We start from the raw sequence: 25,533 nt of genomic DNA, 5'->3' as shown, positions 1-25,533 counted from the left end.
GTTAATTTAGTAGATCAGTGGGGCTAAAATGTTGTAGAGGGTGGCCTTTATCTACAGAATTAAACCTCCTTTTAAGGTATGAAGAGAGGGTGCTAGTGTTGTGATCCTAGAACCATGTGAATGTCACACACCCATGCTTGCCTTCTGACATCATTTCACTAGATAAAGTAATGTGTATAACAGGCTGCTGATGAATATAATCTTAGTATTCTATTTTTAAAACTGACAACATGCTCATAATCTAAAGACCTGTTTTTAAAGATGAAAATATTTTAGCTCTTTTACATTTTAATGTTCTCTTTTCCTATATTTCTCATATATTAAAAGCTCCAGAGGAATCTTTATTTTGTTCTGTTTTTAAAAACTTCAAAATTATATAAGTTAAATATAAAAATTTAAATGGTACTAAACAATATATGGTAAAAAGTGAAATTCCTCTTTCATATCTCCTTCCCATCCACCTCCTTACCCTGACAAAAATACCGTTTCTCACAGGTAACCACTAGAAAGTATTTATTCTTCTCTGGTATAATTATAAATGTGTGTGTGTGTGTGTGTGTATTTCAGTGAGTTGTGAGAATTAAATAAGCTAAACAAAACGAAGTGTCTAATATAATGCTCAGTTTATTTACCATTTATTATATGTATACATAAAGGTTTTTTTCAATGAGATCTTGAGGTTTATTGATTTGTAGTTTGTGTCTTTTCCACTTTCCAATATATCATAGAGTCCTTTATTTTCTATAAATGTAGATCTACTTTTTAGTAGCTGCTTATGTGTATTGATAGATGTATGTGTGTGTGCATATCCATCCATATGTATGTATATGTATGTGCATCAAAGTACACATACATATGCGTAATACATATACCGTAATTTATTTAATCATTCCATCATTAGAAAATAGAAGTTTTCCCTCCTTTTTGCATTTTAAATTAATGCATTCGTAACACTCTTGTGTACTGTCTTGTGTAGAATAGAATTTTAAAAGTGTAATTATTTAGCCAAGAACATTTGTACTTTATATTTTAAAACCTACTTATAAATTGCCTTCTGAAAAGACTATGCTGTGGAATTCTAATTTGTGATAAGATTTTTTGAAGTTTGGATTATTCTTTCTGTTGCTCATTGAGGAGAACTGTTCAGTTAACCTTCAGAGCCATAAAAGTAACATGGGAATAGCATTTAACTGCCCAGTTTTAACTGATCATTATATATTTTTTAAAGTTAATAATTTTAATAAGCAGCTCAGACATTTCTATTACCTAGAGACAGTTTAGACTTATATTTTAACTTTGTCAGAATATAATATTGTTGATAGCCCCCTTTGATTATTTTAATATTTGTAAGAAAATTCTGTGCATTAATGATAACAAATAGATTGATGTTGCACATGGATTCTGATAGGCAAAATATACCAGTGACATGTTATCAAAACCTTCACCTCATTCATTTATTCATTCATATTATTTTTTGGCCATGCAATGCGGCATGCAGGATCTTAGTTCCGCAACCAGGTACTGAACCAGTGCTCACTTCAGTGGAAGCGCGGAGTCTTAACCACTGGACTTCCAGGGAAGCCCCATACCCCATTTAAAAATAAGATATTATGTAACAGTATTTGTTTTGTTTATATTAAAAAAATTAAATTTAATAGTTACGCTCATAAAATAATTGCGGACTTCTTATGATATTGAATACTTAAGTTGGTTTATAAGTAACAAATGTAACAAACCTAATTCAGCTGAGCTAAAGTATCCATAAAAGGAAGTTATTTACTCTCATGATGAGGAAGACCACATGTCAGGTCTTAATTTCAGGCAGAATGACCTAGAGGTTGAAAAAATGTTAATTGCATTCTGTCTCTCCATTTCTCAGCTCTTTTCTTTTAGGTTAGCTTCATCCTCAAACACTTTCCATATGACTAAGATACATCATATTTATAGCTTTCAGTCATAAAAGGAGAGGGTAGCCCTCTCTTACAACTTCTACATGAACTCTGGTCCTATTTAGTGACATTAAGCTAGGTATTGTGACTGATAGTCATAAAAACACATGGGGTGGGGAGTGACTGAACTCCAGTGAAATATGTGATGTCTAATAATTTAGCATTTTAAGTGACTGTTAGGATGCTAATTCTCACATTTTGAAAGGTCTTTAATGATTTCTAAGCATCAACAGTAATTTATTCTTAATATTAACAAACCTATGTGGTAGGGCAGGCATTGTTATAAGATAGAGTTGAAGAAATTGCTACCTAATGATTGAAGGTTAATTAGTAATTCAGTCAGTAGTTGAGGCAGGATGAGATTCCCATTGTTTAAATTTACCAATTCAGCGTTCTTCTTGCTATTTCTGCCTATCTCTTTCCCAGAGTTGAGTTAAAGGGTTTCAGCTCAATATCAAAAAAACAAACAACCCAATCCAAAAATGGGCAGAAGACCTAAATAGACATTTCTCCAAAGAAGATATACAGATTGCCAATGAACACGTGAAAGGATGTTCAACATCATTAATCATTAGAGAAATGCAAATCAAAACTACAATGAGGTATCATCTCACACCAGTCAGAATGGCCATCATCAAAAAATCTACAAACAGTAAATGCTGGAGAGGGTGTGGAGAAAAGGGAATCTTCTGTTGGTGGGAATGTAAATTGATAAAGCCACTATGGAGAACAGTATGGAGGTTCCTTAAAAAACTAAAAATAGAACTACCATATGACCCAGCAATCCCACTACTGGGCATATACCCTGAGAAAACAATAATTCAGAAAGAATCATGTACCACAATGTTCATTGCAGCTCTGTTTACAATAGCCAGGTCATGGAAGCAAGCTAAGTGTCCATCAACAGGTGAATGGATAAGGAAGATATGGCACATATATACAATGGAATATTACTGAGCCATAAAAAGAAATGAAATTGAGTTATTTGTAGTGAGGTGGATGGACCTAGAGTCTGTCATAGAGTGAAGTAAGTCAGAAAGAGAAAAACAAATACCGTATGTTAACATATATATGGAATCTAAAAAACAAACAGAAATGGTCATGAAGAACCTAGGGGCAAGACGGGAATAAAGACGGAGACCTACTAGAGAATGGACTTGAGGACATGGTGGGGGAGGGGTAGGCTGGGACAAAGTGAGAGGGTGGCATGGGCATATATACACTACCAAATGTAAAATAGATAGCTAGTGGGAAGCAGCCTCATAGCACAGGGAGATCAGCTTGGTGCTCTCTGACCACCTAGAGGCATGGGAAAGGGAGGGTGGGAGGGAGACGCAAGAGGGAGTAGATATGGGGATGTATGTATATGTATAGCTGATTCACTTTGTTATAAAGCAGAAACTAACACACCATTATAAAGCAATTATACTCCAATAAAGATGTTAAAAAAAAAAAAGAGTTAAAGGGTTTGATTTGTAGGGTTTGTTTATTTAAATCAGTAGATTAGTAAGGTAGTGAGTCAGTACAAAAATTTTTTATTAAAATAATTTATTCTTATTCCTAATATTTTGAAACTTAAGATGAACTGGTGATTAAAAGTGAAAGCATAATGTGTCTTTGATAATCGAAAATTTAAAATCTTATCAATGTCTTCTCTGATTTCTTTAAATTAAATCTTTATTTATTTATTTTTGGCTGTGTTGGGTCTTCATTTCTGTGCGAGGACTTTCTCTAGTTGCGGCAAGCGGGGGCCACGCTTCATCGCGGTGCATGGGCCTCTCACTATCGCGGCCTCTGTTGTTGCGGAGCACAGGCTCCAGACGCGCAGGCTCAGTAGTTGTGGCTCACGGGCCTAGTTGCTCTGCAGCATGTGTGATCTTCCCAGACCAGGGCTCGAACCCGTGTGCCCTGCATTGGCAGGCAGATTCTCAAGCACTGCGCCACCAGGGAAGCCCTTCTCTGATTTCTTATTCCTGATATATGTGAATTACTTACATATAGAAAATTTAGTCTCTACTTGGGATAATTCTAATTCAAAAGGGATATTTTCATTTAAGACTGATTAATAAGACCCCCTTCTATAATTCTGTAAACAATATGACAGCACAATTTAGCCACCATTGAAAGCATAGCCCTAATGTCTCTTACTGTCCCTGGAAAATAGGCAGATGATTATGACTAATATGCTGTGTTTCATTGCAAAGTGTTTTTTAGTTGTTACTGGTGATTTTCCAGTTTCCAACTGAGTGGACATTTTTCTCAGAAACATTTCTTGCAGTTCAAATACATTTATATTAGGTAGCAGAAAACGAAACTCCTTTCTAAATAATTTCCAAATTGTGTGTGCTTTTTGGAAATCATAATAATAACTTTGAAAAAATTTTTACCTTTTCAACAAAACTGCTAATTATAGCAAATGTTAAATAGTGAACAGTTATACATTTTGTGATTTGAGAAGGGGAGTAATTTTGAAATTATGTTTCTCTGAATCTGTAGTTTTCTGCAAGGATATCTAAGTGTGAAAAAGAAAATTCAGGAAAAGAGAACCAAGTACATACTTAGGGGAGAAACTAACCCTTGACAGGGTAAGATTTTTTATACTTCTACATTTCAAAGCATTTCATTTTATTAACAAACTGTAGCAGAAGAAAGGAAACACTGCCTTTTTAGAAATGGAGTTGTTTTAAGAAAACATTTCTCCCATTTTAAAAGCACAGTATCTTATATGTTAATAATAGAAAAATGAAGCTTAGAATTTTTTTTTTAAGTTTATGAATTAGAATACATCCAAGGTCTAAGTGATAACACCATGTTAAGGAGCCCTTTTCTTTTTCTTTTTCATTAATATATGGTACCATATAGTGACAGTGCTAGTAATCTGAAATATCTGGGGAATCTCAAATGAATACTAAATTATTTTTTAGTAGTGTAGTGATAAGGTTCTTTTTGTGTGTGTTTTAATCCTTTGAAATGGGCAATATTTGTATGTGTGTTTTTAGTTAGCTGTTCTGGGAAAAAAATAATAAATTCACTTACTCATTTTATGTGTTTATAGCCAGAGTGTGATTCTCCAAACTCTTGATTCATACCATTTTTGAGGCTGGAGAAATGAAATAAGATGGTAATGTTCAGTTATTCTATTTTTAAATCCATCCCCTGCCCCCATGTAAATTTTTTTTGTTTTTTCTTTTCCCATGTAGATAATTTTAGTACTAAAGTACAGTCACATTTCATTGGGCTCTGGACTTAGACTGGTTTGGTTTGATTTCTGGCTTTACCACTTAATAGCTTTGTGGTATTTGGAAGTCATATTACCATCTCTAGCCTCAGTAGTCTTTATTTACCAAAATATTACTTACTTTCTAGGGTTGACAAGATTAATAGTCAATAAATGCTACTTTTGTTACTATTTATGAATACTGTACTGTATGTATAACCCTTCCCAGATTAGATAAGTAATAGATATTCATTGTAAACATTTATAAAATACAGAAAAGCACAGAAAGGAAAATAAATCACCTATGATACTTCAATTTTTTTTCTTTCTTTATTTATTTTGAATTTTAATTTTTTTTATGCAGCAGGTCCTTATTAGTGTACTTTCATTTTTTGATGTTAAAATGTTGATGTATAGACTTCTTTAAAAATGTATATATTTTTAAAAATGTATATCTTTTAGAATATTTTCCCTAACTCACCAATACATTATGCAGGTTATTTCTTGTGTTTCAGTATTATGTAATATTAACATCTGCATAAGGTTCCTCCTTTATGAACATTTTGTTTCTAGTTCCTTATTATTGTAAATTATGTCTTAAGGATCTTGTGCTTGAACCTACTTTATATTTTAAGTTATTAATATAAATCACCAAAAGCAGGTCCTGATTTTGGTGCATTTTTCCAATTTATTTTACAATATGTGTTTAGTTTATAATTCCATCAACAGTGCATTTTCTTATCTGGTATAATCATGTTAAAAAAACAGTTTCTTGCCAGTTTGGTAAGCTTTATTTAAATGGCATTTTCCAATGTATTTGATTCAGATTTTAGGAAATAGGAAATATGTCATGTTTATTTATCAGTTTTATTTCTTCAATAAATTCTCTGTGCATTTTATTTGCCTCTTCTGATAAATCTTTCTGCAGTTTGTTTAGACTTTCACATTATAAGGTCCTGCCCATATTACTTTGCTGTGAGGGTGGAGTGTTACGAGCTGAATTGTGCTCCATCCTCCACCCCCCGCCCCCAAGTTTGTTTGTTGAAGCTCTATCCCAGTACCTCAGAATGTGTCTCTATTTGGAGATAATTCCATTAGAGAGGTAGTTAAGGTAAAATGGAATTATATGGGTGGTCCCTAATCCAATATGACTGATGTACTGATAAGAAAAGATAAAGACACAGACACACATAGAGGAAAGATCATGTGAAGACACACAGAGAGATGATAACCATCTACAGGCCAAGGAACGAGGCCCTCAGAATAAAGAAACTCTGTCAAGACACCTTGATATTGGACTTCTAGCATCCAAAATCATGAGAAAATAAATTTCTGTGTTACAAGCCACCAGATTTGCTGTATTTGTCACAGCAGCCCTAGCAAACTAATATAGGGCCTAAACCTTTTGCCTATTATGTTTTTCCAATTTTTTTTTTTTTTTTTTTTTGCGGTACGTGGGCCTCTCACTGATGTGGCCTCTCCCGTTGCGGAGCACAGGCTCCGGACGCGCAGGCTCAGCGGCCATGGCTCACGGGGCCCAGCCGCTCCGCGGCATGTGGGATCTTCCCGGACCGGGGCAAGAACCCGTGTCCCCTGCATTGGCAGGCGGACTCTCAACCACTGTGCCACCAGGGAAGCCCTCCAAATATTTTTGACTAATATGTTATTTAACTTTTAATTTTAGGTATGCCGTTGGTTTTCTAGAGGTATAGAAATTTTCCTGTCTTGTCCCAAAGCTTAGGAAATCTTACATTATTATTACTTTTTAAACATCTTCATTGGAGTATAATTGTTTTACAGTGGTGTGTTAGTTCTGTTGATATACGTATGTATAAAAAGTCTCATCCTTCTCAGTATTTAAGTACTTACAACATTGTATAACAATACAATAAAAACAAATAAAAATTTTTTCATACTCTTTGACACTCTAAACCTTCTTTGTTTATCATATTTCAGAATTTTAAGGAATTTATAAGAATACCAGTATAATCATTTTGGATAAAGGCCTGTGAAGGAAAGCTTTTTAGCTTGTTTTGCCTATTTACTTATTTACACAGCAGTTTCCTGCCACATAAAGTGATCATTTTTATAGTCTTTTCCCCTGCTGTGAAAATGTTACAGTATCTGAGCGTTCCTGTATTCCTATCCCCTACCCTGTTCTATTTGCAACATCTTTCTTTTTTTTTTTTTTTGCCTCTGAAGAAGAAATTGGGCAGGAAGTTTTACAAGGATCCTACCAATAGAACAGTGAGTTTATATCATTAGTTTTTTTGCTACAATATTGTGCTTTTCACAGAGGCAGATGTGCTGGTCACTTTGGTTGGTTTTTAACTTCATAACTTCATACTGAGGAAGAGTAATAACAGCACTTGAAGACCCTTCTGATCCTTCATGTTAATGAAATGATCAACTTTCTCTTTAATCCTTTTCAGTTAGGCCCAATAAATAACTTGCGAAGCTTTATGTAACTTTTAGATAAAAGTCAGTTTTCAAAACTCGCACTAGATCAACATGATATGTTGTCATCCAGGTGGGGTGCAAATAGCTAGTATTAGATCAGTATTCTTAATAAAAAAAAAAAAAGGAAAGCCTGTTTGAAGGCATCAGGCAACTATTCTGGCTGTAAGTGGGATAGGAACCAAGACTTCAGAGAAGAGAGAATCTTGTGGAGATGATCTAACTTCTCCAGCAACATTTACCTGGGGGATACTGGCTAATGTGGAATGTGGACAGGAAGCTAAATATTTAGACTGTAGTCCAAGGAGTACTATTGCTGAAAAATGGGAAAAACAGCACAGAGTTTTTGATGGAGACCATCAAATGGGAGAAATCAAGTAAAAGGAGATTCTCCCCTCAGTACATTTATTTGTTGAATCCTGGGATGGGAAATATAAAATCCTAAGCAGAAAATCTTTGAAAATCAGGGTGGACTTTCTAGTGTTTTTATAAAACAAAAATGAGACATGTCATCCTCTTGAGATTGGTCCCCTGAACAACAAGCTTTCAGTTGAAACCTGGGGGAAAAACCATAGGTAGACTGAGTATTACCAGGGCAGCAGCCTAATATGGACTCACCATTGTCTATTGGCCTGACAAAGAAAAGGATGAACGCTTTGTGGAGAAAGATAACATAGTCAGGAATCTCAACGCTTTGTGGAGAAAGATAACGTAGTCAGGAATCTCTGCAAGTTTTTATGTACAAAGATTATAGGCTCCACCAAAAGACAGGACTACATGACCAGAACAAATGGAAAAACAGATAATAAAAACAAACTCAGAGATTATCTACATCATTCATTCCATTTAGATGATAAGCACTTTAAATATTTAAAATGTAATTAATATATCAAGAAAATAGAGGAAACTGTGGAGAAAATAGGTGAAAAAAGATTTTTTCATTATGATATTGGATGTGTACAAAGTTAAATGGAAACATGATAGGTAAAATTAAAAATTCACTAGGTAGGTATAATAGAAGATTAGACTTATCAGAAGATAAATAAATAGGAAATACCCAGCTGAAGGACAGAAAAAAAAGAGAAAGGAGAAAACAGAAAAGAGGACTTAGAGATTTGTGGTATACACAAAAAGATTGAACATTTGAATTACCAGAAAAAGAGGAGAGAGAATTGGGCAAAACTGCTTTTGAAGAGATACAGAATTTTCTAAAACTGATAAAATATATCAACCTAGAGATTCGGAAATTTCTGTTTTCCCTAAGCAGGGATGCAAATAAAACCACCCTTGAACAGCAAGAGTGCTGAAATCAAAGATAAAAAAATCTTGAAAGGAGTCTGACCAAAAAGGATAAGACCTTCAAAGGAGCCAACAGTAAGACTCATATCAGACTTGTCAACAAACAATGGAAGCCATCTTGAAATTGTTTTAAGAAAAGAGCAAACCTAACAATTTATATAAATCCAGCAAAATGTCCTCCAAAAACATAAGTGGGAAAAAATCATTTCTGGACAAACAAAAACCAAGAAAATCCATTGCCAGCAACCTTGGCTATAAAACAAATGAAGATACCAATAAAACAGATCAACAACAATGAACTGAGGATTCTTTAGGCAGAAGAGAGAACATCCCATAAAGGTACCACTGGAGTGAAGAGTAATGGAAGTGGTGAATTTGAGAGTAAATATAAATTGATATTGACTAAATATTAACTAAAAATAAAAATAATGTCTTGTGGGGCTTAAAAGATAGAAAAAACAAAAAGTGAAAGGTGAGAGGAGTAAATGGAGTTGAAGTATTGGGGTCTCATATTATTGAGAACATGGTAAAGTAGTAATTTCTGTTAGACTGTAATAAGTCAAAAATGCATGTTGTAATCTCTGTGGTAACCACTAAAAGAATATAGTTTTTTTCCCATAGATTTATTATTTATTTTATTTATTTTTGGCTGTGTCAGGTCTTAGTTGCAGCATGTGGGATCTTCATTGAGGCCTGCGGGATCTTTTGTTTCAGCGCGCAGGCTTCTCTCTAGCTGTGGCGTGTGGGTTTTCTCTTCTGTGGTTGTGGTGCGTGGGCTCTGTAGTTTGCAGCATGTGGGCTCTAGTTGAGGTGCGTGAGCTCAGTAGTTGTGGCGCGCAGGCTTAGTCGCCCCGTGGCATGTGGGATCTTAGTCCCCTGACAAGGGATCGAACCCATGTCCCCTGCATTGCAAGGCGGATTCTTTACCACTGGATCACCAGGGAAGTCCCAGGAATAGTTTTTAAAACAGTAAGAGTATGGAGGGGGAAAAAAGAATAATAAAAAACAGCTGGTTAATTCAGACAAAGGCAAGAAACCTAGAACTGTCAGGTCAAATAAACGATAAGATGATAGAAATAAGTCATATTTAGACAGTAGAATCATATATTTTTCAAAATATTATTAGAGAAAAATACCTTTTTATTCCAGTCTAAAAAGGTAATATATGTAAATAAGCAAAAATACATGCTTATGTTTATGCATACTTGTTTTGTTTTTCTGACAGCTGCTTTGTGATATTGGCCACAATGAAGAAAAACTGGGTTTTAACTATGAAGATATCATAATTTGGTAAGTATAGTTCAGTTGCCTTCCTCATCCCTTCTGGATTTTAGTAATTTCAGTTTTAGTAATTTTAAACTAAAAATAGAGTATAACACCTTGTTTTGATTTTATAGAAACAGTTGTTTGAATGTTCGAAAAATTCAGGATCTCCAGCATTTTTAACTGTTATCCTATTGTTCTTACTGATATTTTGTAATTATCAAATATAAAGAACCAAAGCTAATGTTTTCGAAAAGTACCTGGACTTCTGCAGTCTAAACTTCTAAGTTAAATCGCAGAATAAAAGTTCTCATATTATTCCCAAGAGCAAGAAGAACCTGTACAGTTATCTCTAGATCTCACCTAAGACACAGTGTGCTATGGCAAACTTGATTTGCTCAAGCCCACGAGAGGCTTAATGTTACAGTTTCATAGCCATCGTTTTGGCATCGTTTAAAATTGGTATAGGGCTTCCCTGGTGGCGCAGTGGTTGAGAGTCCACCTGCCGATGCAGGGGACACGGGTTCTTGCCCTGGTCCGGGAAGATCCCACATGCCGCAGAGCGGCTGGGACCGTGAGCCGTGGCTGCTGAGCCTGCGCGTCCGGAGCCTGTGCTCCGCAACGGGAGAGGCCACAACAGTGAGAGGCCCGTGTACCGCAAAAAAAATAAATAAATAAAAAATAAAATAAAATAAAATAAAATAAAATTGGTATAAGTAGTTTCTTCCTACTGTCATTTTAAAGTATTTTTATTTATTGGTTTAAACCAATGATTCTTTGGGAGAAGTGAAACAAGTAGGTAGAGGGGGATAGACTGTAGAGGCATATGTGATACAGCTTGAAAAAGGCATATTTAATTTCCCACTGTTTATATAAAATAAACTACAGAAGGTAGAACAAAACTCTTAACATTTTCTTGATTGGTAGGAATATACCAAGGAGACAAAAATTAAAAAATAACGTTAGTGAAGTTCCATGGCTTACAGTGAATGATTTTTATATATGTAAAATGACAAGTAGCTTTGCTTATTTCAACTGAAGAAGGATTTGGTATCATAATTTTATGTGTATTTGAAACTCATGCAGCAAGACTTTTTGTTTGTTTGTTTTCATATAGCTTGCGGTTAGCTTTATTGAATGAAGCAAAAGAAGTGCGGGCGGCAGGGCTACGAGCTCTTCGGTATCTCATCCAAGACTCCAGTATTCTGCAGAAGGTGCTAAAATTGAAAGTGGACTATTTAATAGCTAGGTAATTTTCTTAGAGCTCCCTATGTTTTTATATGTTTTTTAAAATCGTGTATTAAGTTTTAGCATACCTACCATAAAGTATACACATTTTTAGTGTAAAGCCTGATAATTTTTACAGGTAGATACAACCAATTACCCTATTATCCTGAGTAAGATATGGAACATTTTCAGCATCCCAATCAAGTTCCCTTGTGTCCCCAGTCAGTAGGAAACATTACTCTGACCTTTTTCATCCTAGACTAGTTTTTCCTATTCTTGAGTATCATATATTGGAAGTATACATTACTCTTTTCTTTCCTCAGTGTTATCTGTGAGATTTATCCATGTTGATTTAAAAAAAAAATTTCTGTGTAGTATTTTATGTTGTGAATAGAGCACAATTTATTTAATCCATTCTGTTGATTTTTTTCTTGGTTGTTTTCAGTGTTTGGCTATTTTGAATAAAGCTGCCCTGAACATTCTTGCACAAGTCTGTTGGTGGACGTGTGCACTCATTTCTCTTAGGTATATATGTAGGAGTGGAATTGCTGGGTGATAAGTTTTATGTTTATTTAACTTTAGTAGTTACTGCCTAACAGTTTTCCAAAGTGATTGTACTGATTTACACTCCTACCAGAAATGTTTGAGAGTTCCAATCCCTCCACATCCTCATCAGCATTTGCTCTTTTCAGTTTTTAATTATACCCTTTTCTGCTGTGGTTTTCATTGTGAGTTTCATTGTGGTTTTAATTTCTGTTTCCCTTTCATTTGCTTGCTGACTATTTGGATATCCTCTTTATCTTTTGCTTATTTATAAATTGGATTGTCTCTCTTTTTGCGTAGGAGTTCTTGGTATCTTCTGGATATGATTCCTTTCCAGTATATGTATTGAGAATTTCTTCTCCAAGTCAGTCTACCTTGTCTTCTTACTCTTCTTAATTAATAAAATCCAATATAGCAGTCTTTTATTTTATAGTTAATGTTTTTGGTCTCTTTGGACGATAATATCCTATTTTTTCTTCTAAAGTTTTTATTCCGTATATGTTGAAATAGGTGTTAGGTCACAATTCATTTTTATCAATATCCAATAAATATTAGAGGCATTTAGTGAAAAGATTCTCCTTTCATGTCTAAATTAGTTTCATTTTTGTTGTAAGTCAGGTAACTGATAAGTATGTTTCTGGTTTTGCTTTCCCTATTCTCTTTGTTTGGTCTATTTGTCTATTCTTGCTCCATTTTCTCCCTGTCTTAAATGACTGCATCTTGACAGTAAGTGTTGATATGTATTAGTATAAGTCCTCCAGCTTTTCCTCTATTTTGGGTTCTGTATTTCCATGTGAATTTTAGAAAATCAACTTGTCCATTTCCATAAAACTTTCCGGGATATCTATAGTAATTGCATTGAAGCTCTGTGTTAATTTGGGGTGAATTGATATCATAATAATATCGAATCTTCCAAACCTTTATTTATTTGGACCTTTAATTTCTCTCAACATTTTGTAGTTTTCTATGCAGAGAGGTCTTGCACATATTTGTTAGGTTTATCATAAGGCATTTATTAGATATAGTATTAATGTAATTAAAATTTTTCTTTTTCATAGTTTTTGCTGCTAATATATAGAAAAATAATTGTAAGTTTTAATGTTTTTGTGTATTCTTATCTCGGTGATCTGACTAAATTCACTTTTTAATTCTAATTGTTTTTAAGGTTATTTTAGAGTTTCTGTGTACATTAGCATTAATTGCAAATGATGACCCTTTTATTTCTTCCTTCCCAATCCTTATATTTTTCTTTTCCTCACCATATCTCACTGGTTAGAATATTGCACTGACTAGAAATGGTAATTGGATAACTATGTTTTGCTCCTGAGCTCAAGTTGAAAGTGTTCAGTATTTTGCCATTATTTATGATACTTGCTGTAGACTCTTAGTGGATTTCTTTATATTCCTTGTTTGCGTTCCTGAAGTAAACACCACTTTTTAATGATGTCTTTTTATTTCACATATAACTGTATTGGGTTTGCTAATATTCTGTGGAAAAATTTTTGCAGTTATGTTTATGAGAGGTATTGGCCTATATTTTTCCATTGTTCTAATATTCATTTTGGTTTTGGTATCAAGAGTATGTTTATAAAACAACTAAGGAAATGTTACCCCCTTTTTATATTCTCTGGAAGAATTTATGTAAGAACTTATGTAAGATATTGCTTTTTACCTTACATGATTAGTAGAGTTCACCGGCGAATCTGTCTGGCCCTAGGGTTTTCTTTTTTAGGAAGTTTTAATATCATGGACTCAATTTTTTTTTATTTTGTCTGCATTGGGTCTTTGTTGCTCCACGTGGGCTTTCTCTAGGTGTGGTGAGCGGGGGCTACTCTTCATTGTGGTGCATGGGCTACTCATTGCAGTAGCTTCTCTTGTTGCGGAGCATGGGCTTTAGGCATGTGGGCTTCAGTAGTTGCAGCACGTAGGCTCAGTAGTTGCAGTGCATGGGCTCTAGGGCACGAGGGCTTCAGTAATTGTGGCACATGGGTTTAGTTGCTCTGCGGCATGTGGGATCTTCCCGGACTAGAGCTCGAACCCGTGTCTCCTGCACTGGCAGGTGGATTCTTAACTACTGCGCCACCAGGGAAGTCCCCCTGTCAGTTCTTGCTTTATATATTTTGAAACTTTGTTATTGCATTCATATTTAGAATTGTTAAACCTTCTCATTGGGCTAATCCTTTCCTGGTTATGAAATGTTTCTCTTTATTCCTAGTAATACTTCTTTTATGAGTGTTCATGTTATCTAATGTTAATATAGCTATACTAACTTTATTTTATTTAGGGTTTGCACAATATATCCTCTTCAGTCCTTTCACTTTCTTTTTTTTTGTTCTTACATTTAAGTTTCTCTCCCATTAACATCATATAGATTTTTTTAAATCTAGTTTGACCATCTTTGTCTTCTAATTGGATTAGACTATGTCTAGTGGTTTTTTATATGCAGGTTCTATGTGCTTTATCTAATGTAATTATATTTATGAGTTTGTCATCTTGCCATTAGTTTTCTCCTATATTTGACTTTGCTGTCTTGCTGTTCATATTCTATTTGTCACGTCTATTCTTTGGTCTTGCATTGCTCCTTTTTTGTTTCTTTGGGAATAATCAAGAATTTTTTTCCTCTTCTGTTAATGTCTTGGTTTTAAAGCCTTTTCTTCTATTAGCAGTTGCCCTAGAGATTACATTTATCCTTGATATGTTAAGGTTTACCATTTTTATTACAGCCAGAACAATGCAGGAAACCTCTTCCAGCTTGACCACCAGCTCCCCTCTGCCTTATTTCTACATATATTTGTAACCCCACAGGATAGTCCTGTTATTGTATTAAATTGGAACTAGTGATATTTACCTATGTTATTTACCTGTTCCAATATTCTTCCTTCTTACATTTCCACCCTTTTATCTTGGATCACTTTCTTGAATTTCCTTTACTATTTTCTCATAGTGTAGGTATACTGGAGTTGAATTCTCTCATATTTTATTTGTCTATAAATCCTCTATTTCCCTTCCCATTTGAAGGGTATTTTTTTGACCAGTTACTATTTTTCAATGCTTTAAATAAGTTATTGTCTTCTGGATTTTGTTTTTTTTTTTGTTGAACAGTAAGTTGTCTCTTCTTGTTGCTTCTTTTTCTCCTTTGGCTGCTTTAAAGGTTTTTTTTCCTGTTACTTTCTCTCCTATCCCCTGGTACTCCAGCTATAGAGTGCTGAACCTGTTCACTGTGCCACATGTCTCTAATGCCCTTACTGTATTTTCAATCTTTGTTGTTGTTAATCTTTGTGCTTCAGTGTTGTTACTTTCTACTTACATGTTTTTTTTTTTTTTTTGCGGTACGCGGGCCTCTCACTGTTGTGGCCTCTCCCGTTGCGGAGCACAGGCTCCGGACCACAGGCTCAGCGGCCACGGCTCACGAGCCTAGCCGCTCCACGGCATGTGGGATCTTCCCAGACCGGGGCACGAACCCGTGTCCCCCGCATCAGCAGGTGGACTCTCAACTACTGTGCCACCAGGGAAGCCCTCAGTCTCTTGAATTTTTAATTTCAGTTATTGTATTTCTGTGATTTATATTTTACTCTTACTTAGACATTCTAGGTCTCTGCTTTATTTTCTTGAGCATAATAATCATAGTTATTTATGACAGTTCCAGTATGTGAATCACCTGTGTTCTGTTTCTATTATCATTTTCTTTCCTTGGTTTTTGGTTACTCAACCCTTTGTTTGTTTTAAAGCATACCTCATATTATATGTGATTGGATGTGAACATTGTATGTTAAAAGTTTTTGGCTCTGGATCATGTTATTTTTGGAATGTTGGCTTATCACACTGATTGTGTTAAAATTTGTTTTTTTTTTCCTTTGCCTTTGCTCTAGGAAGTGGCTATATGGAGTCTCAAGTGAAAATGTAGATATTTAGCAGAACCTCTTCATCCCGAGCAGCCTTGAGCCCTAACATCTTTCTTAGAATATTATGTACCTGCTAAAATTTCTGCTCAGTTCCTTGGCTTCTCAGCAGTAGCTTTTTGCTTGGTTTCTTGGACTTTAACTCTGCATTCGTACAACATAGAAATTGGCAAGTGCATTGGAAAGGGGATGGCACGCAGATTCTTGCTTATACTCCTATTTTCTTTTCTTTGAGATTTTTTCCCCTCAAGTCCCAGCCACTTTGGTTGCCCTAAAGTTCAGTCTGTCTCTCCAGTACAGGAAGATTTTTGCTTTCTTTTAGGATTCTGTTCCCCTAAAACTGGGGCTTGGCAGGTGTCCCCAGGGACAAAGCCTGAGTGGATATGGAGCTTGTGCTTCTCTTTCCAGGGATTATTATCCATTGCCCTTTTAACAGTTGCTTTACAAAGTACTATATTTAGCCTTTATAGTTATTTTTGGCAGGAGGATTGGTCTGATCTGTTGTGGCCAGAAATGAAATTATATGTCTATTTGCTTCTTATTAAAGTTGTTTTAGATTAATTATATTCAGATAGCAGAAATGCTTTTGAATAGCAAACTATCTATGTATTGATATATAAAGTATTGATTAGAATTGTGAACTGTCTAAACATAAGTAAAAATGAATTATTCTTCCACATATACCAAAGACTCTTTAGAAATTGAATAATTTAGTAAATTTTATAGAGAAATGTCAGTTAAGTGATATATGAGCATTAACTTTTGAAGTACAGTCACATTTCAAATTATATTTTGGTAAAATAGAATTATTGTGGCTAATATAAGACTTTTAACTTAGTTATAATGTAAAATTTAGGCTCTGGTTAAAATCACAATTAAACTGAAACATAGGCTTGGAAATATTTCTCCTTCACAATTTTAATAAAGTATCTGTGAACTTTATCAAAGATAAGTGAATATTTTTTCAGTAGATTTCTGATATTTTGCTTTATAAATATGTTTATTATTTCTGTATAGATATATATAATTCTATAAATTGCTTACTGTATTCTTCTTTCCTGGAGTTTTAAGTGAAATAGTTTTGAAATGTTTTATTATAATAAGTATTTATCACTAGAGATATTAAATAAATATTTGCTGGTACTGAAAAATAACTTGTATTAACATTTACAAATACTATATTGACATGAACATGGGTCTGATCATGGTATTATACAAAAAAATTGTTTAATAAGATTTTTATCAATAATTAAATATTTTATGTATTATTTAGGTGCATTGACATACAGCAGAGCAACGAGGTAGAGAGGACACAAGCACTTCGATTAGTCAGAAAGGTAGGCTCTATGTCTGAGAGTAAAGGCAGATTTATGATTTTCATGTTAAGCATTTTACATTTTTAGATTTAGACTGTGAAATCTTTCTATTAAAATTGAAAGACTGAATTCTCATTAAACATTTTTATTTTGTTAAAATTATATGAGTTAAATAAGTATTAAAACTTCAAGATAAGCATAAATATGTTGTGTAATTATTCTATGTGGGTATAGCTAGGTCAGTATTTTTTATAAAATGTTTATTGTAAAGAATATTTCTTCCTGCAGTAGGCATATAAATAAAATTACTGCTTTTATATGTTATTGGAGAAAGAGGATTACTTGCCCCCAACCCTTATTTTTTCTTAATTATATGCTTGGAGTTAATTCTATTAAATGAATGTCAAAAATAATTACAGGCTGATTGTTTTGAAGATGAATTTGGATACATCAGTAGGCACTTGCAATAAACAATTCAGGCCATTGTACAGGATAAAAGGTCAAAATCTAAACTCTCCAAGAGAGGGTGTTGAGGATAATCCATAATGCTTCTAATGAGAGAGGCCTTCCAGGAGTTTTTTTATTGTTATTTAATGTGATGTGATGCCCTAATGGCAGAGGAATAGAGTAAACTGAGAGTTAATTTGGTTAGGGTACAGTTTGTGTAAGAATTTTATCATGTTTCATCATAAAGTATCATGTTTCATCTTAAAAATTCATAAAACTGATGCAGTATATGTTTGTTTTAATGTAAAAACATCTAAGATTATTTAACAGTTAACTTTTTTAGCTCTTCTCCTTTTTTCCCACCTTTGAATACAGTGCATGCTCCAGAATTGCAGACTGTTGAGTTTGTGCATTAACTAGATCTCCTCTTTTTCCTTTTTCTTCCAGTTGTTCAGCTTATGGTTAGTAATAGTACCCACAGGTGAGCATAGTAAGGAAGAAGTAAATGGATGAGTTGTCTTAAAAGAAGTTTGCAGTTCTAGTTAAGAGTGATATTGGAGATAGATTTAAAAAATGTTTGTTATAGGGTAAATTGTTATGTTGGCACCGTGATTTGACTCTTCATATTTAAATATAAAAATTAGGTTTATGATTTTTACTTATACATACAACCTCTTCTACTGCATGATTTTGAGAATTCAAGATAAGAAAACAAAATTTGTTTCTGAAGAACCTAGAATAACTCTTTGGTTATTTGAGTTATATATATGTCAGTATTTATCATACTAGGAATTAAAAGTGAGAAATTTAAAAATATATTAACATATTAAAAAATAACAAACTCATTACAAGTAAACATAAATAACATATTTTTATAAAAATAACTATATTTTCCAAAAATAAAGTTAATGAGTAGAGTGGCATTATTTTAGATTTATACAAATTTCTGTAGTGTTTGTCCTGATAGAAGGTACCTGGATTGTCATATTTGCTTTTGTATTCAGTCTCTTGTGATTTCACATGCAGTGGAGCCTCTGGAAAACTTCCATATGTACTTGTGAGAGTAAAAAAGACAAATAATGTCTTTGAATTACTACGAAAATAGTTTTCACTTTGCAGAATCTGAAAATATCCTCAGGACCCTCAGTTTTCTGGACCACACTTTGAGAGTTGCTGCCTTAGAAACTGCGTTCAGATGAAAAAAGAACCCCAAATGGATTAAATTAAATTCAGCTTCTTTGAATTATTCACTAAATATTTTATTTCTGTTTTGTACAGTGTTTTGTACAAGTTACAGTGTAATTTATAAAATAGCCCAGTAAAAATAAACAGACCCTTGAAACAATTCAGAAATGCCATAACAAAAATGTAATTTTATTTTGTTATCTTTTGAAGAAGGCAGATATCATTTGTGGATTCAAGGGCGGGAAAACTGCTTGTACCTGGTGGTAAAATACAGGCTCAAAGGTAGAGTTATGTCACAGGATTCCTCCTTGGGTTAGCTAAAAACAGAGTAAAAGGGAAAGCAAGGTTGCTGAATGAACAGTGGCCTCTATTGGCCAGAGGAACTATAATTTCACTAATACTTTTAACAATTGAAGCACATATTTCTTTTTTTCCAGCAACATCTTGGCAACTGAGCTAGTAGAAATTAATGTTAATAATATAATTGCTAGGTCACTGTGGATTCTTTGTATGCGTTCAGAACAGTTTTAAAATTTTCTGTGAAAGTAATAATGTTTTTTAAAGGAAAAGCAAAAACATTTGTTGCTTTAGGATAACTTGCTTTATGAATAATTAAGGAATACTCATGTTACTTTTTCTTCTCTTTCACCTGTTTCATTCATTTAGGAGATTTTGTTTGTTTGCTTGGTTTTTTTTCAATGTCTCTGATTTTTTCATGTCTCTTTCTTGCTCTAATCCAGGCAATCCTTCCTGATTCTTGTCTCTCTCATTATCTGTATTATTTTCACACTAGTCAGCTCTTGCTACTCTTTATCCAACTTAAAGTTTTCTTACTGCCTGCCTAATTAAGCCATTATTTTCTTCATATATCATTTCTACATTCATGCAATACGAGATTAATATATCACAGATTTTTTTTTTTTATAGCTGAAAGGGATTCATTTAAAGGAATCACTTGCCCTTGATACACAGCAAGATATTGTCAAAGCCAGCGTGAAAAGCCCAGTTCTCCAAATTTCCAAACCTACACTGGCCCACAAATCCTTTTGGTATTAAGCACAACCTGCTTATCTTGGCATTCAGAGCCCACTTTTGGGGCAACCAATTACGACCCGTCTCATTATGCCATTATATGTGTAGACAAGCTGCCCTCCACCACTGCTGTGATCACTGCTTCTATCCTATTCTTTTCATGTCCACCCCTTTCTATATTATATTCATCTTTCAGTCTCAGCTGAAATTTTAAATATTTCCCTTAGAGAACTCAGTGTTTCTCTCATTCTTTTATAGCAGTTCTACAAATTTATTACCTACTTATGATCTTTGATTTGTTTTATATATGTCTGTTCTATCATGCAAAAAAGATGATTAAACTTTTATTTCAGCAGAGACTAAATTCTATGACTTTTCCCTCATTGATTACTCACTGATTTCCAAGAAAAGTATTCTCTGATTTACACAGAATTTAAGAGTTTCTTTGTGTATATTTTCCCTGAAAAATAACAAGAGTGATTTCATTTGTAAAAACTTTAAATTACCGATATCCATTTCATAGCTCTACACTTGAGACTCATAGAATAGAATTTTATACTTGAAATTCTAGAAATCATCGGATCCTATACATCCTCATTTACAAATGAGGAAACTAAGGCACAGAGAGGATTGGTTTGCCAAGGTAACAGTTTATTAATGGCAGATTTGGCCCTGGAAGCCGGTTGGTCTGGCTTCTAGCCAACTCTTTTTAAAATACATTACATACGTCTTATTGTCTTGGGAATTTTTCTTACAAGCCCCTTGTAAGTATAATAATAGATCAGTAAGTATTAAAATACAAATTAATATCATAAGTTAGAATTTTCTCACTGAGGAAGATCAGTTTCTTATACCTCTTTTCCCTTTCCTCTTCTTTCTTCTCCAACATTTTTGATTAATGAAAAATACTGTTTAGAAACAAATGTGAAAGTTTTTGTAGATTCTAAGGTTATTAGACATCTATTTTATGGTTGTGGAACAGTATTCTATAATTTCATTTGAAACTTGTCATATCACATAATGCTGCTTAAATGATGTAAACCATTTACAAGTACTCTATCCAATATAGATCTCTCCTTTGAACCTCTATAGGATTTAACTGGATATTAGTTTAGTTATATTGTGTCCCCTAATTTTGTCAGAGTATAAGTCTTATTTTTCAACAGGATTATAAATAGTAACACCCAGGACAGATTAATTATCCCCAGTATTTATCACTACCCAAACAGAATAAAACATTTTCTTCTACTCCCACTCCAAGGACCTGCTATTTTGAAATACTTCATCTACCAAATAGTCTTTTATTTATTAAAGAGTAATTAACTACATAATTTTTCTTTCTGTTTTCCAAACTGAAGATACATGTTATCTGTTTTCCGTATTCCAAATATGTTATTGCCAATTAAACTTTTCATTTAAAATGAGATTCAACAAAAGTTTTTGTCACCAGAGACATACTGTTTCCATCATAGTTTTTGAAATATTAAAAATAGATTATGGAGAGACTGCTGCCTGCCTTGAAGTAGCAAATAACCATGGGTGAGCTGCCCATGACAGGGACCTGAGGGCAACCTCTAAGAGCTGAGGGCAGTCCCCATAACAACCAAAAAGAAAATGGGGACTTTAAAAAAAATAGATTATGGATTATGAAGTTTGCCTTTCAGTATAGCAACAAGTGAGAGACATAGGGAGATGATGAGACATCAGTTGCAGCAATCAAAGTAAGAATGAGGACCCAAATCAGAGTTTGATGGTGGAAAGAGTTGAGTTAATGAGGTAAATTGATAGGATGTAGTGGTGATAATAAATGGGGAAGGAGTCAGGAATTTAGTAGTACAGTAGTATGTTTGCAGGTGTTGTCACCACTGATTTACTTTGTCTAGTTACTGAAAAGTTGTTTAAAATAGTGTTCCTATCCTAGAGGAGCTTAGAGTCTCAGAAACATTATATCTTGGTAGTCAACTAATTTATAGTCTGGACTATTAGGGAAAAAAGCCAACACTTTTTTCCATGGTAATGATTATTAACATTTATTGCATCAGTTATTAGTTATATTAGTCCTTTGACATGTTCATTTGAAGGAGAAGATTAAAATTAGTGCCTGGATCTTATAAATATTCTACGGTCTTAAACACTTCAGTCTGAATAAAATAGGTTTGAAAAATGCATTATGAAGTAACTTCTTTTTCTGATTTCTCCCTGTTACAGATGATTACTGTGAATGCTTCCTTGTTTCCTAGCTCTGTGGCCAACTCATTAATAGCAGTTGGAAATGATGGACTCCAAGAAAGAGATAGAATGGTTCGAGCATGCATTGCCATTATCTGTGAACTAGGTCAGAATTTTCTTTGAGTAATGAAAATGTAGTATTTTAGAAAGAATATATAACACTTTTTAATGCCTTTAATACATTAATTCTTTAGGTATTGGTAAAAAGATATGGAAAAAGTAGGACATTTCTGATAAGGAAGTAGTGGACTTGTTGTTTAAACAGATCATTTCAAAGTGACATTAAAATTCTATAAATTTTAAAGTTTTACTCATCATGAAATTTAATATATAGGAATTGTCCAGATTCCAGTAATTAGAATAAAATCTCTTACAGTCTGGCTCTCAGACATTAATTAACCACATTGTATCTTGATGTGAGTGCAAAACAACAATTCACTCTACATTAAAAAGAATTCTAAATGAAAAAGGATTTAAGAGTTAAATGGGGAAAATATGGGGGGGGGGAAGGGATGACTATCTGATCACGTAAGGAAAAGGAGTTTTGAATTATCAAAAGAAATCAAACAGATTTCAGCAGCTGTAGATTTTATTATAAGGAGATAAGAAAACATGTAGTACCAGAACAAAGAAAAAAATAAATGTAATAAATAAGTTCTTTACCATGACAGGTAAAGAACTTACTTATATACAGATCGGTAGGAAAAATAAGTAATTCTCAAAGAAATGCATGGCTAGTCAAAGTATTTTAAAAGTTCAACCTCACTTATAACCAAAGAAATATAATTTTTAATGACAAGAGAAGATAATATTTTTCCCCACCAAAAGCAGAAGTGGTATAGGTTACATTCACTCTTGATATGATAAATAAATGAATAACAAAAGTTTAAAGAAACAAAAGAGCCAAGCCTTATCATTGAGAGTCTAAAAATACTGTCCACAATACCTGTTGATTTAGAGAAAAAGTCAGAAATTTGATTAAGGAAATTTTGAAAAATAATAAAAATTTGACTACATGTCAATGTATGAGATGCCTGGAAAGTTATATACTCGAGTTAACTTCTCACTATAAGATGCTTTTATAATTAAGCAAAAAGTAATGAAAATAAGTGAGCGAACCCAAGAAATAGAAAAAGAAGAAAAAAAATAAATTTTAACATAAGCAGGAGGAAAGCAATAATGATTCTGAGTCTTAGAGAACAAGATAGATTATTTAATCTAATCTGTGTTAACGGAAGAAGAAAAAATGATACACAGGCAAACATACCCTATTGTTTGAAAAATGCAAAAGTCAGAGAAAAGATTAATAGAATGAGAAAGAGAATTAATAGGAGTTTTAAAAATTATGAGATAATTTTTTTATATATTTGAAAATCTTATTGAAATGAATGGGTTTTCAGAGAAAATTTTAATATCCAGTTGACTCAAAAGAGTAGAACACGTGATGGATCAAAAACCATAGAAGTACTTGATGAATTAATTGCCTCCAAAAAGAGTCATTTAGTTAGTTTTGTCTTAAAAAAATTGTTTCAAGGAACAAATAATTCTCATATAGTATAATCTAATTGAGAGCATTAAAAATATGGAAATTTACCGATTTTAATTTAAATGAAACTAGCATTTTATATACATAAACACACAGGTACGCACATACACACAAATACATGCATACATAAAATGAAATAATTAGAATGCTACTATGTTAACATTGTAGAATATTCATCTCAAATCACCACTCATACTCTTTTTTAATAAATTTGTTTATTTATTTATTTATGGTTGCGTTGGGTCTTTGTTGCTGAGCGCAGGTTTTCTCTAGGTGCGACGAGTGGGGGCTACTCTTCCTTGCAGTGCGTGGGCCTCTCATTGCAGTGGCTTCTCTTGTTGCGGAGCATGGGCTCTAGGCACATGGGCTTCAGTAGTTGTGGCATGCAAGCCCAGTAGTTGTGGCTCACGGGCTCTAGAGCACAGACTCAGTAGTTGTGGCGCACGGACTTAGTTGCTCTGTGGCATGTGGGACCTTCCCAGACTAGGGCTCGAACCCATGTCCCCTGCATTGGCAGGTGGATTCTTAACCACTGTTAAGCCACCAGGGAAGTCCACCAATCATATTCTTAATAGTGGATCTCTACAAATACTACATCATTTTAAAAGCTCTTAATTAGCGTTTTAACCAGGTTAGCAAGACAAAATAATAAATCAGTTTTACATATTGGAAAGAAGGCATCATACATAGTAGATGATATATCTAGAAAACTCTGAATCAACTGAAGAACAACTTCAGTAATTCAGTACAGTGGAAACCTGAAAATATAGATTTAATAGATTTATTTTGTGTTTCAGCAATAATCAGTAAACATAATGGAAAAAAAATGATACTATTTCCAAAGTAGACAAGAAAACTATATATAACAAATAGAAATAAGAAATGTGGAAGACGTGTGTGTGTGTTTAGGGGGTACATTTCAATTTGTTTAATTGATTTTCAAGAAGGCAGAGCTAATCTATAGGTAGAAATGAGAATATTTGTTGCCTTTGTTGTGGAGGGAGACTGAAAAGTGGTGTGAAGGAACTTTCTAGGATGATGAAAGTGCTATACCTTGATTGAGCTATTGGGTACAGGGGTATAGATACTGTTCAGAATTTATTGAACTGTACCATTAAAATCTGTGTATTTTACTGTAAGTAATTATACCTCAATTTAGAAAAAATGGAGAAGAAACCTAAATCTAAAGTTCAACCAGAATAAACAGGAAAAATTCAACTATGGAAAAAAAAACATTTTTGAAAAAGATTAAATGGAGGAGAAGGCAAAGATTTTTTTCTCATATTTTAAAAAAGTTAAGCTGGCTTATTAAGGGAGAAAAAAATGAAAAAGAATCAAGGGTTGCAGACCCTGATACATAGAAGACTTCAGTATATCAAAAGTATGAAAATCAGTTTGGAAAGCATGCTGGGATAGTTGAATAAACATTTGGGAAAAAATGAGCTTATCAATATTAAGCCAAAGTCTGTTTCCTGACAGATTGAAAACTGAAATGTTAATCATGAACTCATTTAAAACACACACGTCGGTGTGCGTGCATACAGAGAAAATGCCTGATATTTGAAGTAAGGGAGGAGTTTCTGAGCTTAAAATCTAAAGTTAAGTTACAAATCAGATAAAAGATTTGAAACAGATAAAAGGCTAATATTCCCATTATATAAAGAACTCCTTGCAATTGATAGGAAAGAAGAACCATTCAGTAAAACATGAACAAAAGATATGAAAAAATTCAGAGACATTAAGAAACAAATCAGAGTTTTGGAAAGTATATTCAGTGACTCTTATTAGGTAATTTATCCACGTGTCCTTTTAAATGTCATTGACTGGAAAGTTTTTCAAGTCAGAAAGCAAATTAAGTATTAAAATCCCAGATTTCTGATTACGTTTTATTAATTATCCCCTATATAATATATTAAGTTTTTCT

The 25,533-nt window shown here is 33.5% G+C and overlaps 1 protein-coding gene across 4 annotated transcripts in view; it reads left to right on the top strand.

The window, feature by feature from the left end:
- The window catches only part of RICTOR (RPTOR independent companion of MTOR complex 2), a 127,789-nt gene that overhangs the window by 36,358 nt on the left and 65,898 nt on the right, over window positions 1-25,533 (top strand). For all 4 annotated transcript variants that reach the window (XM_082651485.1, XM_082651483.1, XM_082651484.1 and 1 more), the window contains exons 4-7: window positions 10,148-10,212; window positions 11,303-11,434; window positions 17,128-17,191; window positions 22,043-22,169. In XM_082651485.1, coding sequence (XP_082507611.1) covers window positions 10,148-10,212; window positions 11,303-11,434; window positions 17,128-17,191; window positions 22,043-22,169 — 388 coding nt within the window. The remainder of the gene's footprint in view (window positions 1-10,147; window positions 10,213-11,302; window positions 11,435-17,127; window positions 17,192-22,042; window positions 22,170-25,533) is intronic.

The sequence above is a fragment of the Grampus griseus genome, assembly GCF_964374135.1.
Source record: "Grampus griseus genome assembly, chromosome: 3".
Lineage (NCBI taxonomy): Eukaryota > Metazoa > Chordata > Mammalia > Artiodactyla > Delphinidae > Grampus > Grampus griseus.
The sequence above is the reverse complement of the archived record's forward strand: the minus strand, read 5'-3'. Positions and strand labels throughout refer to the sequence as shown.